Source organism: Phacochoerus africanus, chromosome 11 (genome assembly GCF_016906955.1).
Source record: "Phacochoerus africanus isolate WHEZ1 chromosome 11, ROS_Pafr_v1, whole genome shotgun sequence".
NCBI lineage: Eukaryota > Metazoa > Chordata > Mammalia > Artiodactyla > Suidae > Phacochoerus > Phacochoerus africanus.
This window is the reverse complement of record NC_062554.1, coordinates 99,540,583-99,559,029: the sequence shown is the minus strand read 5'-3', so window position 1 is coordinate 99,559,029 and position 18,447 is coordinate 99,540,583. Positions and strand designations below refer to the sequence as shown.

At 35.6% G+C, this 18,447-nt stretch overlaps 1 protein-coding gene across 1 annotated transcript in view; it reads left to right on the top strand.

Annotated features, from left to right (window-relative positions):
- The window catches only part of GNAI1 (G protein subunit alpha i1), an 84,887-nt gene that overhangs the window by 49,908 nt on the left and 16,532 nt on the right, over positions 1-18,447 (top strand). Inside the window, exons 2-5 of the mRNA XM_047752919.1 lie at positions 1,407-1,449; positions 1,546-1,687; positions 11,306-11,463; positions 15,347-15,475. Of these exons, the coding sequence (XP_047608875.1) occupies positions 1,407-1,449; positions 1,546-1,687; positions 11,306-11,463; positions 15,347-15,475 (472 nt within the window). The remainder of the gene's footprint in view (positions 1-1,406; positions 1,450-1,545; positions 1,688-11,305; positions 11,464-15,346; positions 15,476-18,447) is intronic.

Here is an 18,447-nt window from a genome sequence, read left to right as displayed (position 1 = left end):
GCGTCATCAGCAGTAGGTGTTCTTGGAACTGTAAGTTCAGTAACGCTGGAACATAAAGCAGCATAAAAATGGTCCTGGGAAAATGGGAATATGTGGTCCAGATAATGAAAATCCTGAGCCCTGTCTCTGAAACAGTAGTAATAGTTCCCTGATCTGTAGCCCCTGCCAGAGACAGCGAGAGCCAAATGAGAGACTTGTCAGCCCTTCCTTGTTTTGTGTTCTATGCCCAGTTGTTCTCAGTTTCTTTATATTATAAAGGGCTATTTGATTAGTTATATTTTCTTCTTACGATGGCGTAATTCTAGAGTCTCCAATTGCGAGGAAACCCTGATATGTAGAGAGTGAAGGAGGGTTTTGAGAATGGGTTTCTGACTCAGGTGATGGGGATACAGACGAACATAGGGGGAGGCATTTCTGTTCTGGGTACCATCACATCCCCATTCTAGCAAATCATGTTGGCTTTGGGTTGGTTGTTTTTAACAATGATGGTTGACTATATAATGCAAGAGACAGAGCTATTTTAACACAGCATTTTAAAATAATTTTCTTGTTTTTTGGCACCACTGACCATCTACTTCACAAGAGGCAAAGGTTAAAAGTATGATAATTGGCCAATGACTTAAACATCTTCCAATAAGGAGCAGAACCTTGAATAAAATTAATTTATACTGCTTCAGTGTAAGTTATACAAGGATGATTTTTGTTTTATTTATTTATTTTTATGAAAACAACAGCCCTCCCCTCTTCACTTTCTGAGGTCTTCCCTCCAAGAGTCCCCTGCTCTTTGAGCATCAGCTTTCCACTCCTCAGCGGCAGGTTCTCCCTCTCCACTCTGATCTCATGCAGGCTCCAGCCCTCTTGTCTTGTTTTTATGGCTGCACCTGCGGCACTTGGAGGTTCCCAGGCTAGGAGTCGGATTGGAGCTGTAGCTGCTGGTCTAACCCTAACTCTAACCCACAGCCACAGCAACTCGGGATCTGAATCTGTGACCTCCACCTCACAGCTCACAGCAATGCTGGAGCTTTAACCCACTGAGCAAGGCCAGGGATCTAACCTGAATCCTCATGGATCCTAGTCAGGTTCATTAACACTGAGCCATGATGGGAACTCCCAAGGACGATTTTTTTTTTAATGCTTTCAAGAATACATACAAACAGCAATGAAAGCTGTATTTTTCAGTTGAACGTAACTATCAGTGAAGTAATAAACAGATGGAACTTGTTTTTAAGAACTTTTCTGTATGTCTGGAAATCAATAAAGATCATTTTGATATAAAAATTCATATGTAAGAGACAGAGTGTGCGTGCGTGCATGTGTGTGTGTGTGTGTGTGTGTGTGTGTTAGAAGTTGGATATGCATAAGGGATACATTAAATAAATCCCTTATTTTATTTCCCCTTTTTTTAGGTGCTGGTGAATCTGGGAAAAGTACAATTGTGAAACAAATGAAGTAAGTAGATTTAAAACCCTGAATTTGGTTTTTATGTTTATGTGTACCCTTCCATCAAAGGAAGTAAATGTTGCCTTTTTCATTTTGTCTCATTAGAATTATCCATGAAGCTGGGTATTCAGAAGAGGAGTGTAAGCAGTACAAAGCAGTGGTCTACAGTAATACCATCCAGTCAATCATCGCTATCATTAGGGCCATGGGGAGGTTGAAGATAGACTTTGGTGACTCAGCTCGAGCGGTAAGTTACTGAAGTTGTTAGAGTGCATCCGATAAGTCTAAAAAGCAACAGCAACTTGCATGATAATACCATACTGTATAACATAGATTTACCATCTAATGACCAAAAGGACAGTAGTGAGTAAAGTAGGCCAGGAGCTTTAGAAGTGAGTGAACCAAGAATACACAGGTTCGCATCATCTTCCCTTGAGAGCTAGACTATTTTCCTTATTCCTCAGATGGTTTGGACAACTCTATAACCACTGTGGTATTTTCTATATAACATGCGTATTGGGTACCTCTTTATCTCCATCACAATTTTTGGTAGTTACTACTGAGTTTAGGGAACTGTCTACATTAGCATTCTTCAAAATTTGTTTTTATGATTTGGAATGCTGAAATGATCACATTATTTGTATTTCATGCCCAAACTAAAAAGCAGTAAAACAGTATAAAAGTTTGCCTATTTTTAGAATCATAAAATCCTGGCTATTAGAAAACACCTTTCAGAATTTCAGATCTAGAGGGACAAGGAATTTAGGACACCAGCTAGTTCTGCCCCTTTATTTTAGCAGTAAGAGATTGGAATCCAGGAGATTACATGATATACAAAAGTTGCCACACAGTAGTAACCAAGGCTCTGTACCTGTGCTTCCTTATTTGGCCCAGTAGGTAACTTGTTGCTTTTTGGTTGGAAGTGGCCCTAACCCAGTCCATAGGATACCTCCTTCTTCCTTCCTTCCTTAGCCCCAGTTTGCTCACTTAATCTGTTAATTTCAGGTTTTATTATTTGTGTATGATTTATTCTTCAGTGATTTTTTTTTTTTTTTTTGGCTATCCCTGCAGCATGTGGAAGCTCCCTGGGCCAGGGATCAAACCCTCACCACAGTTGTAACCAGCGGCACAGTAGAGTAGTGATGATACTGAGCTACTAGGGAACTCCCTGATTCTTTTTTTTTTTTTTTTTTAAATAAATAATTGATACAAAACTTGACCTTCCCAGAAACCTTTAACTGAATCTTTAGATTAATTTTAAATATTTTTACAAATAACTGTATTATTATTTTTATTACAATTACCCCTTTTTATAGTTCTTTTTTATTTTACTGTGTTCTGTTTGTCTCTGTGCCATCTCCCTAATAATACTGTGAAGATTTTTTGCTTAGAAACCATAACCTTTTCTTTTTGTTGTCTTAGTGTCTGCTAGTTTTATTTATTTATTTATTTATTTTGGACATAGATGCTCAGTCTTTGCTTAATAGGAAAAAAAGTAATGAAATCATCATTAGAGAACATACATTTTAGAAGTGTGTAAAACAGACCTGGTTTACTTTTTATAGGTTACTACAAAATTTCTTTATAAGTTACTAGGCAATATGAAATTACTGAACTTTTCTTTTTGAACAAAGATTTAAAAGCTTAGTGTAATGAATTAAATTTTTCAAGTAGATCTCTAGATAATTTTTCATAATAATTCATAACATTCTTATAAATTATCTTCTGAAACAGGATTTGATCATATCCAGTTTTTGACTTATCTGTTATCCATTCAGGCTGTGACTTATTCATTTGTCATGTATTCATCCAACAAATGCTTTTTGAGCTCTTAGAACTACTCTCAAAGTAGAGAAAGAATTGAATAAGTTGTACTTTATGCATTCGAATTCATGTATTCAGTATTCTGCATTCAGATCTTATGTGTGATTATTAGAGGTTTTATAGCCCCCATGATAGGAGGTAATGAAGGGTCATTGCAAGCAGCTTTTTATGAGGTCTTTTTATTTGCTTATTTTCTTTCAAGGAAAGTTGTCCTTTAGGGGCAGATTTTTTAACTTTTTTTTTTTTTTTTTTTCATGCTTTGGAATCTACATGTGGGTCTGCTCTGTGCATCTTTGTTTCACTGGTATTAGTTTCACCCATTGATTTTAGATTCTCTACCTATACCCTAGTAAGTGTTTTCTTCCTGCCTTGAGACTATCACTTTTGTTTGTCTTATCTCTCATAGTTCTGATTGGTCTCCTCTGTGTCTGGTATTGCCTTGCCTCTGTGCAAGTTTTAAAATGTTATGAGACTCTTGAAATTGTACCAAAGAATACAAAGATGAATTAAACATGGCCAAGATGGGAGGAAAGGACTTCGAGCTTGGTGTGGGAACATATCTTGAGTTTTCTAGACAAAAAACAAGGAAAGTGGATTCTAGAAAGAAAAAAGTATAGTCAAAGGCTTGAATATATTTCCATTACTAAAGTATCAATTCTCGGAAGTACTAGCCTTAAGTCGAAGGATAAACCAGATAGTTAAGTTTCATACATACCATAGATTTGTTTTCAGAAAAAAACAATTCAAATAATCTTTTCTAGCAGCTGTGCATCGCTGTCTACTTTCCCAGAGTCTCATCAACTTAGATATATCATTTTAATATTTAATATCTTAGTGAAAAATACTTTTTTTTCAGGTTATATTTTTGTGATGTTCAATGAGGTTGAGATTCTCTTTGTCTTTGTAGCTCTTCGGTGGACTCCTCTTAATATTCTTTACGCAGTTCTGTTAAATTCCTTGTTCTTTTCACGTTGAGTCTCTTTGAATATTAAGAATATTAATTCTGTATTTTTTGCATATGTTTTTATTCACCATATTTCTTTTACTTGTTTGAAATAGGATTTTTCTTGTTTCTTGTTGAACCTTATTTAATCAATTCTGATTTCTGTGTTTTGTGTTCCTGTTAATAACATTCTTCAACTTAAAATTATTTTTAAATAATCATTTTTCTAGACTGTTTATAGAATTTTTTTTAGATTTATCTCTTTACTCATCTAGAAATGTTACTTGTGTCTCTTGCTAGGTGGAATATAAGTATATCTGATCATTTCTTGTCTTAAAGCCATTTATTAAATACTCATTTGAAAATGCTACCCTTAAGCACAAAATGGAGTGTGTTTCTGGACTCCATGTTTTTCCCTCATTGATAGATGCTTTTCTTCCCCAGCTCAGTCACTTATTAAATTACTTAACCTTTCTAAGTTTTTTTCATCATAATAAGATGCAAGTACTTGTTACCTCTACCTTATAGAATTGTGAGAAATAATGACAAGACTTTACCACATGCCATGGTCATAACAGATGCCCAATAAATGTTTGTTACTGCTATTGTTATATATAATGATTACTATTATTATTTTGTCAGATTCACATTATTTTAGTTTCTTTTGTTTTGTAGGATTTTGCTCTCTGTTCAATTAAGTGTACCCATCCCAGAGTTCTCTTTTAACAAAAATTTCAAGGCTATTAATGCATTTCTCTTCCAGATGAACTTGAGAGTCAACTTAATTTCTCATATCCCTGTTAAAACAAATAAAAAGCTTGTCAGTATCTTGATCGAAATTACATGTAATATGTGAGTTAATTCAGTGAGAATAGACTAAAAATTGTAAAATTTTAAGACACAGTGACTTATTTGCAGTGGTTTGCTTCATAGTTGGCAGTTAGCAGATTTGCAAAGCAGATTACACATTAGTTATTTAAAATGAGAGGGAACAAAATTGTTTTCAAAGCTGGCATAGAGCAATCAAATTTTGTACCTAATATCCTTTCTCAACTCTCTCATAATGAGCTTAGTCAATCTGTGGATGACAATAACTTGATAAATTATATTATTTTGTTTTTAATAATGTGCAGTTAGGGAAGCATTATCCAAGAGCCTATCAACATGTCTTAGGTGCTGCATCACTTAGAGCTGTGCTGCTCAGAGTGTGGTCCAGGTGCACGAGCATGTGCACAGGTGAACACAGAAGTTGGAGTGAATGGTTAGCCAAACTTACAGCCATTGACAGAGTAACTAATATGTTAATTCTGATAGCTCACAAACTTTATTGATATTCTATGTCACTTAAATGCTATTTTTCCAGTATGATTAGCTTTGAAATAGATGGGAAACAAAAGAAAATAAAATGCAAGATTGGTCCTTTTATCCTTGAAAACTTGAGAAGCAATGCTTGGAATGAGTTTGGCTGTGAGGAATGGAAAACTTTGGCTTTTCTCTTCCTCTAATTTTGTAACTTATTTCATTAGTTAGTTAGAAGGTCTCTCTGCCAAATTTGTAGATTGCTTTTGAGAAAGGTTGTATTAGTTTACCTTCTGAGCAGCAGCATCTTTTTTTAGTGATCTGGGTAGCTAAAATTTAGAAGTCTTATATTTTTCAAATATTGACTAACTTACTAGTAAGTCTTATTTCAATTTAATTTTCATTTTTTATTTTTTAATGTAAATATGCAGTTTTCCATATCTTTATTGACTCTCTTTTTCTATGTTAGTGGCTGCTTTTATCCTTTATTCATTTACTGAAGGGAGTCTTGGTGTTTTGACTATCTGTTTGCTTGTTTGTATATACATATATATTAAACCTTTGTCCACAAATGGAAATGTTCTCTCACGTTTGGCTTATTCCTTTAATCTTAGGTTTTCATTTTTAAAATCTTCTCTGATTATTTCTTCCAATAAGTTTACATTTAGAAAATTTTCTCTGAACCAAAGATTCACCAGATATTCATGCTATTTTAAAAGTATTTTGGGGAACTGAATTTTAGCATTGTTTCTATGTTTGTCCTTTAATCCCTCAAACTCATTTTGTTGTATGCATGGCATTATTTTTTTTTTCCTCTTCAGATGGTTATCTAATTATTCATAAGTGTTTTTTGGATAATCATATTCTTTCCTACTGATTTATCTTGCCACCTTTATATTCTGTAAGTTCAGATTTGGGCCTTTTTTCCCTTATTGGTTTGCATTAGTACGAGAGTGTCCTACCTATTGTAGATTTTTAATATCTGATCGTTTCAGCCTTCCTTCTCCAGTATGCATTTTCAAAATGTTTCCAGTTATTTCTACTTGTTATTTCTCCATATGAATATTTGAATTATTTATAGTAGTGCTTTGTTTTATGTTTGAGAACTAAGATGAAGTTATTTTGTTTTTGATTCTGAGAAATAACGATTTATATATGTGACAGTGATTTTTTTTTTGTCTTTTGTCTTTTGTTGTTGTTGTTGTTGTTGTTGTTGTTGTTGTTGCTGTTTCTTGGGCCGCTCCCGCGGCATATGGAGGTTCCCAGGCTAGGGGTTGAATCGGAGCTGTAGCCACCGGCCTATGCCAGAGCCACAGCAACGCAGGATCCGAGCCACGTCTGCAACCTACACCACAGTTCACGGCAGCAACGCCGGATCGACCCACTGAGCAAGGGCAGGGACCGAACCCGCAACCTCATGGTTCCTAGTCGGATTCGTTAACCACTGCGCCACGACGGGAACTCCGTGACAGTGATATTAACATTCATTTCAAATGTATTAGGTCCCTCTAGCAGAGTGTTTTTCTATTTCGCTCAATTCATGTATCATTTATTACATATTTCTCTGTGTCTTTTGACAGCAGGTTATATTGTCCAAAGAATACTTAAATATTTATTAGTTTGAAAATTAAAAATATATACATTTGTAAGATTCGTAAATATATACATACAGGTTATTTTGGGGCAACTTTTATTGTAATTTCTTGACGTAATGAAGCTCATACTCACTGCAATTTAGTCAAAAATTGTGCTGTCTGCAATTTAGTTAAAATTAACTTAGATTATTTTATTTTTAGGCTTTCCCTCTCCTTTTAAGCAGTGTTTAAGGAAAGAAGAAAAGTGACTTCCTATTTCCTGACCTCAGTTATTTTTTCTTTGGTGACATTTGTGGGAAAAAAGTAGTGTTAAATTTGTGTCCCCCCCCCCCTTTGTTTCTTTTTTAAGGCCACACCGCGGCACATGGAATTTCTCAGGCTAGGGCCAAATCAGAGCTACAGCTGTCAGCCTACACCACAGCCACAGCAACATAGGATCTGAGGCACGTCTGTGACCTATACCATTGCTCACGGCAATGCAGGATCCTTAACAAACTGAGCAAGGCCAGGAATTGAACCTGCATCCTCATGGATACTAGTTGGGTTCGTTTCTGCTGAGCCACATTGGGAGCTCCAAGAATTTGTATTTCTTCAAGCATTTCTTTAATATCTGGGATTGACCCCAGGAGGCACATAGAGGTGGCTTCAGTAAAGTTTTCAAGATTTCCTTACAAGCGCATTAACTTTGGTAAAAGCATTATAGCTATCTTAAATTTATAGAAATGATTGTATGCTGTAGAAATGTGGTAGATTAAATACATGAGTAATTCTCATTATATGTGGTGTTCAGTATTGTTGGCTAATGTTATTAATGAAATAACTGCACTGAACCTTTGAAACAAAGGATTTCTATATTTATTCCTCTAGCCGAAAATTAAGAGGTGTCACCCTTTGTTAACACTCCTTTATCATATTATTTAGCCACTATGGTAGAAGGGCTTTCTGATGTTTTCTATTTAAACTCTTAATCTCATTCATAAATTCTGTCCGCTCTGTTGCAATAAATAATGATCTAGCCTTTGCTTAAAATTTTCAGTCTCAGAATTCCCATTGTGGCTCAGTGGTAACAAACCCAACTAGTATCCATGAGGATGCAGGTTTGATCCCTGGCCTCACTCAGTTGTTTAAGGATCTGGCATTGCTGTGAGCCATGGTGTAGGTCACAGACACGGCTTGGATCTCATGTTGCCGTGGCTGTGGTGTCGGCTGGCAGCTGCAGCTCTAATTCAATACCTAGCCTGGGAACTTCCATATGCTGCAGGTGGTGCACTAAAAAGCTGAAAAAAAAAAAAAGAAAAAATCAGTCTCTCCTTTCTTTCTTTCTTTCTTTCATGTTTTACTGTAAAAATTCTTTTTTCTGGAGTGGTTTTGTTTTGTTTTTCTGCTCTCTGCCTAAGCACAAAACTTCTCTTTCTTACCTGTAATGATCCTTGATATATCAGAAGACAGTCATCATGGTTCCTCAGTGTCCTCTCTTCGCCATAATTCTCATCAAGTAGGTGATGGCTTCAAATAAAATGTACTGTAACCAAGTAAATAAAGGATGCCTTGTGATCCCTATCAGTGGGAAAATAGGCTGTGATGTGTCTCTTGACATGATAGCATGTCCTATCTCCTTTTTGAGTTCCCTGAACACATTTAGACGAATTAGAAGTTACATTCTTGAAACCGTCTTATTTTCATTTAGTTCTTAGCGTTTGAAAACATATTAACTTGGCTACATCCAAGAATGTTTTTCCTTATACTCACAAATAATTGCCTGATAAATAAGCTTCTTTCTTTTTAATACCACAGTAGAGTTCCTATAAACTAGTTTCCTTACCTATGGGTAATCCCTACCCTTTTTCTACACTATGTCACACTGTGTACACTCAAGTTGATCTTTCTTAAATGTTCTTAAGTAACATTTTTATAAGAATCTTGAAAAGACTTCAATCCATGACAAGATAGGATTATTGCCATCATTCTGTAATTTTCAAATATATCTTGTCTTAGGCAATTGCTACTTAGTAATTGTTGTTGACCAATATCTGTGATAGGGTGACTAATTAAATGTGAAACCTTAAATAAATTGCACAATCTCTCTGTGCCTCAGGTTCTTTTTATACAAAACAAAAAATTAGGTAGAATAATTTCTACAGTAAGTTCCTGCTTAAATTTATTACTTAAAGCTCATCTGCAGACATCTGAATGCTCTGATGATGATATGCAGAAAAATACTCTATTCATTTTATAAGGAAAAAAGACTTGTACATTTTGTGAAGAAGAGACATTTGCGAATGCCACAGAGAGAAAACAGCTTATAGAGCTTTCCAAAGTTTCGCATGTCTTTTCTTCAGGCTTCTTTCTTAGAAAGTTTGAAGAGACTGTGATTTTATGACCCATACCAGAGGCATTAGTCTTTTCTATCAAGAAATTTTACTGAAGTTGAATAAATGCATCATAATGAAAGCTCATTTTAAAGCCCACTAAATGAAAAGCACTTTTCTATAGTGGGGAAAAGTATGTTTGACATCATTTAGCTAAAAATAGAAACAAAGTGTAGAAATCTCTCATGTATAAGTCATTATTTGGTAAACTGAATAACTGTTTACCGAAATTAGGTAAACAGTGCTAAGAATGACATGCAACTGTTTTGTTGGGGTTTGTTAAAAGGATATTGTACACGTGTTATTTGCTTACATTCATTTCTCTTGTGACTTACTAAAAAGGGAAACATATGCTTGAATAATATCTTCCCATGCTGAGTGAATTAATTGTTTTTCACAATGGGTTCCATCTGAAAAGAAAATGTTTCACAAATTGGCAGCAGAATGAATTTGTATTATCAGCTAGTCCCCTTTGCTAGTCTGTGTCACCAAATGCTTCTCTTCTGCACATCTTATCATAATGCACCATCACTTCATAAAGAACTAAGACACTGCATTGGAAAAACACTCCAGGAGAAAATTAGGTATTGTCTACCCATTTAACGTAAAACTGCAAATCTCAGGCCACAAAGAATCTTTGTGAAGATGGTAATTTCACTTCTCCCTTATTTTTGTATTAACTGTGTTATTATCTGAAAATTAGAGTTGTGTTATAGAGACTGAGCTACTACCCATACGTGGCTGTTAGATATTTGAAATGTGTCTAATCTGGATTGAGATGCTCTGTCTTTATAAAAGAAACACCAAATTTCAAAGTTATAGATGTCTATAAAAATATGAAATACCTCAGTAACTTAATATTGATCACATTTTGAAATGATATTTTATACCTAGGTTAAATAAAATATATTGTTTAAATTTGACCTTTTATTGCTGTTTAAAATGTGCTATTAGAAAACTCAGAATTGTATAAGCGGCTCGTATTTCTTTTGAACAGCATTGACCTTGTGGGGTTGATGACGTATGGATCAGAATAACTAAATGCTGTAGCTTGAAAATGGAATAAAAATTTAATTAATTTTATGTGCAGTATTCCTTCATTTAAAAACTTTTCCATGCTTTCTTCTATATGTGTCATGAGTATTGCCACTCCAAAGCTAGGTTTATTTTGTTTCCTATGCCTGGATTAGCAAACACCTATCCCTCCTTCCTGGCCCTTTGATTTTAATGTGTATATGCTTTTAGGTCTCATGAAAATCTCAGACCATTGTGTGGAACTATTCTTGCTTTATATTCCACATTGATTCCTCCTTTCTCTGAACTTATTTTGTATCTACAAGGCATACCAGAAAGCTAACAGTGAATTAGACTCTAAAAGTAACCTCTAATAGTGTTAATGTGTTTTTTAGATTAGAAACATTTTGGTGAGAGAAGGGTAAAGCATATATTCTTCTCTTTTCTCAAAAGTGATCATCTTCAGTATATAACAGGTTATTTTTAGAATTTAGTCTGGTATACTTTGTAATTATTTGGTATCCATTGTGAGTAGTTGGTTAATAGATTCCTTCATGAGCTCTAAGTGTGGTCATTCTTTGAGCTTCCTAGTGCTTTGATAGCTGTCACTAATATCACAAAACATGGACTTAGGGTTTAAGATTATCCTTTTTTGATTAAGCCAACTTTTAAGTGGTGTTTTAGATAAATCAAGTTATAACACCAATAAAAAGCATAAAGGAAACTCACTATTGTACATTTTGTAATCAATAATGTATTTTATCTGCCTTTTTCCTTTTCTTTCTTTTTTTTTTTGAAAAAAATGGTCTTTGAATGTTCAGGATGATGCCCGCCAACTCTTTGTGCTCGCTGGTGCTGCTGAGGAAGGTTTTATGACTGCCGAACTTGCTGGAGTTATAAAGAGGCTGTGGAAAGACAGCGGCGTACAAGCTTGCTTCAACAGATCCCGAGAGTACCAGCTTAATGATTCTGCAGCATAGTAAGTAATCATAAGTTCAGAACTACACGATAATGAATAATTACGTGTTAAGTCAGATATACCTCCAAGTGAATTTTAATAGAAAATCTAGTGACACATTCTTATACAACTCAGGGTATTCAGGATGACAGTATTTGAAAACTTCTTCTATCTTTTTTGTGTGTGTTTGTAGGTAGCAGTGCAATTTGTTAGTTCCTCTGTGTTCAAAAGTTGTCTCGAGGGACTCATGCTTATGTAACTTTAATAATGTAACTCTAATTGAATCATGCAGAATGAAATTATTTCTCATACATTTCCAAGAAAGTAGTTAGAACTTCCCAAAGTTCACTCTGAATTAGGGTGTATCTCTAGTTCACCTGGGGCTAGCCGAAAGGGAGTGTAACTGATTTGAGTGTTTTCGCTTACCGATGGTGCCTTAGTCTGGATGGTAGCTTGTCTCGTGACAGGCACCTTGAGTGACAGGCAGCCCTTTTGAAGGGGTGCATGGTGATCCCAAGATACTTTCTCACTGAAGAAAAGAAAGTAGGTCTACATTTGAAAATTGTCGGTTGTATGTACTCTGTTGCATTAGACACTGTTTACAGATATCTAAGTCCAGTTCCTCAGAGGAAGTATCTGCCTTGATTTTCCAAGTGGTGGACCCAAAAAGTCTGTAAAGCAGTTTGTGAGAAAACCTAATTAGGGAGCTTTCTGCTTGGTGATCTGTGTAGAGTAAAAACAAGGATTCGTTTCCATTCTTTGGCACACATACTAACAAATATCAAAGGTGGTATGAGTAGAAACACGTGCTGTGAACTCGATTTGCTTTCCAAAATTATTATTTTCTTGACAGAGCTGTTGGCTCTTAGGGACACAAGTGGGGATTAGATAGAAGAAGACAGGCATTAGAAGATCTAGGTCAAAACAGATACCTTGCTTCAGCATGTGGTTCCTGAGGACTTAACTATCATATACCATGTCATGTCATGTGTTGCACATCAGAGTACTCAGTGTTAGATTTAGTGTGAGTGAATAAGTAATACAAGTTAGTGTGTAACCCAGCACAATTTTTATGCTATATATCTTAATATGTATTTTAATGTTTTATAGGTATATAAGCCATATATATTGTTGCATATATAGTTTATGTATATATATGTAACATCTTCCTATTGCTAGGTAGCATGTCTCTCCACCTAGTATCCTAACTTCTGCAAGGAAATTTTCCTTGATTCAGTGAATAGGCCTTTGCCTCCTTGTTTTATGTACTCATGATACAGTGTATTTTCTTTCATAGCACTCACAGATTTGCATTCATTTTGAGGTAATTGGATTTATACTTGAGACTCTGATTATTTTCTGTCTCTGCCACTACATTGTGAATTCAGTAAGGTCTGTTTGGGCCCAGTTTTCTTTCTTATGCTGACACATAGGCATCATGCAATATGCCCTTATTTAATAATGAATAAATTAATAAGCAAGACTCTACAGAGGCTATAAGAAAAAATTAGAAAAACGTTTCCTAGCACAAGAACACAACTCTTAGTCCGTGATACTTGCTTTGTCATCACCCAGAACCTGCAGAAAGATCTAAGCGGAAATCATTTATGGTGAAGAGACTGCTCTGAGCTGAACCCGGAAAGGGGAACTATTTCAGTAATTAAGGGATGCTTCTCAGGAATGAGGGATTGAAGTTTTATTTCCTCCTATCTACCCGCCCCCCCAGTATATTGGCCAAGACCTTTTGTCCTGTGCACAGTGCTTGGTGAACCAAAGGTACACACTGAAAAAAGTGTGTACCTTTGGCTCACCATTATTTTATTACTAGCAGTTCTGACCTTATGGCAATAATGGAACCATCTTTCAAGATTATAGGAAAGTGATAAAAAATCTTTTTCTCTATAGTGGTTACAGGGTATCTTGATTTCTGAATCCTTGAGATAAGAGATGCTGCCAAGTTGCCCATTGAGACCATCTAACCACAAATTTACACTTCAAATTTGTCATCTTTTAAAACAAGAGTTTTTTACAATGCCTGTTTTTCTTTTTTGTCTTGCTGAAATATAAATGTGCATTATTTTTTGAGACTAATAGAACTATAGCCATTTTAAGCTAAGAAATATATCTTAAACTAGAGTAGCTCAGTATTTCAAAGGGACAGTTAGTAAAATCTTGCCATTGCCTGTTAAGTCACATTTTCTTACAATAAGGTGAACATAATATATATGGAACTAAAAACACAGACAAAGTACTAGGGGATTATCGCCAATGTGATAATATAAGATTACTTTTAATTCAGTAAATGTAATACAGATAACTCAAGCTATCTCTAGGTATTCTAGTATCAATATCATACACATTCCTCACTGACTAAAACATTTTGATGGTTAATTCAGTGGGTAGCTTTCCAACTCCCATCTCCACAAATCAGATATTTATTGAGCTTCTTTTGTTTGTAAGACCCTATTTGTTTGAAGACCCCATCCCAAATGGCTACGGAACAGTTTCAGAGGATAACATCAATTAAAGTTGCAGTAGATGGTGCTTCACTGTAATAAACCTAGATGTATCTTCTAAAGTGTCTTGGACTGTTCCACTCCGGTATTAGAAATTACTGCAGTGATGCTCCCCACACTGACCTTAGGATTAACTCCTTGCATAGCCTACTAATGGCCTCACTTTCTGAGAAACAAGACATGACTATTCCTGCCTCCATACTGTTTTACTGCTTTTCCTGATGTGAATGACATTCCCTTTTATCCCTTGTACTATTTATTTTTATTTTTATTTATTTATTTTTTTTATTTTCCCACTGTACAGCAAGGGGGTCAGGTTATCCTTACATGTATACATTACAATTACATTTTTCCCCCAGCCTTTCTTCTGTTGCAACATGAGTATCTAGACAGAGTTCTCAATGCTATTCAGCAGGATCTCCTTGTAAATCTATTCTAAGTTGTGTTGGATAAGCCCAAGCTCCCGATCCCTCCCACTCCCTCCCCCTCCCATCAGGCAGCCACAAGTCTCTTCTCCAAGTCCATGATTTTCTTTTCTAAGGAGATGTTCATTTGTGCTGGATATTAGATTCCAGTTATAAGTCACTTATAACTGGAATCTAATACCCTTGTACTATTTACACTCCTCACTATCCATGAGTCCTTCTTTAACCACTCAAATTCACATTAATCTCTCAGTATCTGGACTAAGACATTTATTGACTCTACTACATAATTTGACACAAAATAAAATAATTGCATGGTAGGACACCACTACATTTTTATATCACATCATATTTGGCATCATTAGCAGAGTGTTGAGTGAGTGACTGTGAAAAGAGTAAGGAGTAAAATATGAACTTTCAGAGTGCCACTTAAATGTAGACTACAGGAACATGTGCAGTGTTTTCTTGTATGTAACTTAAGGCTGGTCGAAAAGGAACAATATCACATCTTTGGCCAGAGGTTTCCTCACTGCAAAAACGAAGGCTTTCTAAATCCTCAACAAGAATAATTTGGAACATAAACAGCGCTACAGCAAAAAAAGTGTAATGAATTTTAAGGGGCAAGGTTATGGTATGCAGTTAGTTTGGGTGTTTATAAAATTATTGCTGTGTTTTCTTTTTCAGCAATGAGAATTGCTAATTAGTATCAAAAATCAAAGTACATGACATTTTTAAAAGGTTTAAAGAGCTTTGTGGCTGAAGAACTATTAACATTTTCATTTCAGTGGGAGTTGTATAAGATAAAATTAAATAGGTCAGATTATGTCATTACACAGAGGTGTAAAACTTCCAGTAATTTGGATTAGTGCATGTGTTACAGTATTTTACTCTTTGATTTAGGTGATCTTAGATGGTCTTTACTGTCAGTATTAACTGTTGGCATATTGCTGGTTGTTTTTTCAGCTATCTGAATGACTTGGACAGAATTGCACAACCAAATTATATCCCAACTCAACAAGATGTTCTCAGAACTCGAGTGAAAACTACAGGAATTGTTGAAACCCATTTTACTTTCAAAGATCTTCATTTTAAGTGAGTAGCTTCGAAGCATATAATTTCTAAATTTTCATATAAAACATTGTCTAAGAAAAAAAGGAATAAGAATAAAGGTTTAAAAATTTTAGAGTTGGAAATTACAAAAAAAAATTTCTCAGACAATTGGACAAAAGAATTTGGGGGTGAAAGGGGTCAAGAAACATTCTTAGGAGGAATATTTATATTCTTACATAAGAAAAGGTAGCCATGCAAGTTCCTCCTGGCTATATTTTTCATCGATTTAAATAAAAATTGTTTTTGCCTTTTATTTTTAAATAGAAACTCCTGCTCTAATATTGTATATTTTAGGAACATGTTGCCATCTATTTTTAGGTAAAAAGAATGTTTTACTTGATAGACTATATGTTTAATTGTGGAAGTATTTTTTTTAAATTGTATCTTTTTTTTTTTGTCTTTTTTGCTATTTCTTTGGGCTTTGGAGCTGTAGCCACTGGCCTACGCCAGAGCCACAGCAACGCGGGATCCGAGCCGTGTCTGCAACCTACACCACAGCTCACGGCAACGCCAGATCGTTAACCCACTGAGCAAGGGCAGGGACCGAACCCGCAACCTCATGGTTCCTAGTCGGATTCGTTAACCACTGCGCCACGACGGGAACTCCTTAAAATTGTATCTTTTTTATAAAAAGTTATACATTTAATTGAGAATGCCCTATAACTTACTGAGGTGTGAACAGAGTAACAGTGAATTGTAGCCCTTAGAAATGGGAGGGATCCTGTAGTTCATATTGTCTCGTCTGCTCATTTTATAATGAACCAGGCTCTGGGAAGTTCAGTTCATCATTACATTCAGAACTAGGTTTTTCTTTTTCCAGGAAGTAACCATTTTCACAATATGTGAAAAACTGCTAAATTTTGCTTCAGTTAACTCTAATGCTCTGAAACAATACAATAATAAAGCAGAATTTCTGAAACCATCTTAAAAAAAACGTTGTTAGGAGTTCCCGTTGTGGTCCAGCGGAAACGAATCCAACTGGGAACCATAAGTTTGCAGGTTTGAACCTTGGCCTCACTAAGTGGGTTAAGGATCCGGCATTGTCATGAGCTGTGGTGTAGGTCACATATGTGGCCCAGATCTGGCATTGTTGTGGCTGTGGTATAGGCCAGCAGCTGTAGCTCCGATTAAACCCCCTAGCCTGGGTACCTCCATATGTTGCTGGTGCAGCCCCAAAAAGACAGAAAAAGAACAACAAAAAAATGTTCTTAGTCAAAGATTAAAAAACAAATATTCATCAGCTCACCTCAAGAAGAAGCTCAGTTTCACAATTTATGGGAAGCACTGTTAAATGTATGCAACTATATGTCCGGTTCTCTACATGAGTATTTTAAATATAGAACATCTGTTGCTATTATTTACCACTAAGTTATCCCATATTCAGTGGTTCATGTAATTGGGTTTTCCAGAAAACTACAATTTAATTTGTTTTCTGTGGCAGCTTCCCTCCAAAAAAACAAATATTGCCTTGCTTTCTTAAACAGAGATACAGATCATAATTAGTTTATCTGACCATGAAACTTTGGGCTTCAATATGTTATATACTGTTTTACATTTGCTTGTACTTTTTTCTGTTTTCACTTTTTTTTTCCCATTGTAGCCGGTTTACAGTGTTCTGTCAATTTTCTACTGTACAGCAATGTGACACATACATACATACGTACTTCTTTTTTCTCACATTATCATGCTCCATCATAAGTGACTGGGTATAGTTCCCAGTGCTATACAGCAGGATCTCATTGCTTATCCATTCCAGAGGCAATAGTTTGCATCTTTTAACCCCACATTCCCAGTCCATCCCCCTATCTCCCCCTCCTGCTTGGCAACCACAAATCTGTTCTCCATGTCCATGATTTTCTTTTCTGTGGAAAGGTTCATTTGTGCCATATATTAGATTCCACATATAAGTGATATCATGTGGTTTTTGTCTTTCTCTTTTTGACTTATTTCACTCAGCATGAGAGTCTATGGTTCCATCCATGTTGCTGCAAATAACATTATTTTGTTCTTTTTATGGCTGAATTGTATTCCACTGTGTATATATACCATATCTTATTAATCCAATCATCTGTCAATGGACATTTAGGTTATTTCCATGTCTTGGCTGTTGCAAATAGTGCTGCAGTGTACATACTGGTGCATGTATCTTTTCAAGGAAAGATTTGTCCAGGTATATGCCCAAGAGTGGGATTGCTGGGCCATATGGTAATTCTATGTATAGTTTTCTAAGGTACCTCCAAACTGTTTTCTGTAGGGGTTGTACCAATTTAAATTCCCATCACCAGTTCCCTTTTCTTTCCACCCTCTCCAGCATTTGTTATTTGTGGACTTACTAACGATGGCCATTCTGACAGGAGTGAAGTGGTACCTCATAGGAGTTTTGATTTGCATTTTTCTAGTAATCAGTGATGTTGAGCATTTTTTCATGTGCTTGTTCCCATCTGTATATCTTCTTTGGAGAAATGCCTATACAGGTCTTTTGCCCACTTTTAAATTGGGTTGTTGGCTTTTTTACTGTTGAGTTATACAAATTGTATATTTTAGAGATTTAGCCCTCGTCAGTTGCATCATTTGAAACTGTTTTCTCCCATTCCATAAGTTGTCTTTATTTATTTTTTTAATGTTTTCCTTTGCTGTGCAGAAGCTTGTCAGTTTGATTAGGTCCCATTGGTTTATTTTTGCTTTTATTTCTGTAGCCTTGGGAGACTGACCTAAGAAAACATTTGTGCTGTTGCTATCAGAGAATGTTTTGCCTATGTTCTCTTCCAGGAGTTTGATGGTGTCTTGTCTTAAATTTAAGTCTTTAAGCCATTTTGTGTATTTTTGTGCATGGTGTCAGGGTGTATTCCAGTTTCATTGATTTACATATGGCTGTCCAGTTTTTCCACCACCCCTTGCTGAAAAGACTGTCTTTTTCCCGTCTTATATTCTTGCCTCCTTTGTCAAAGATTAAT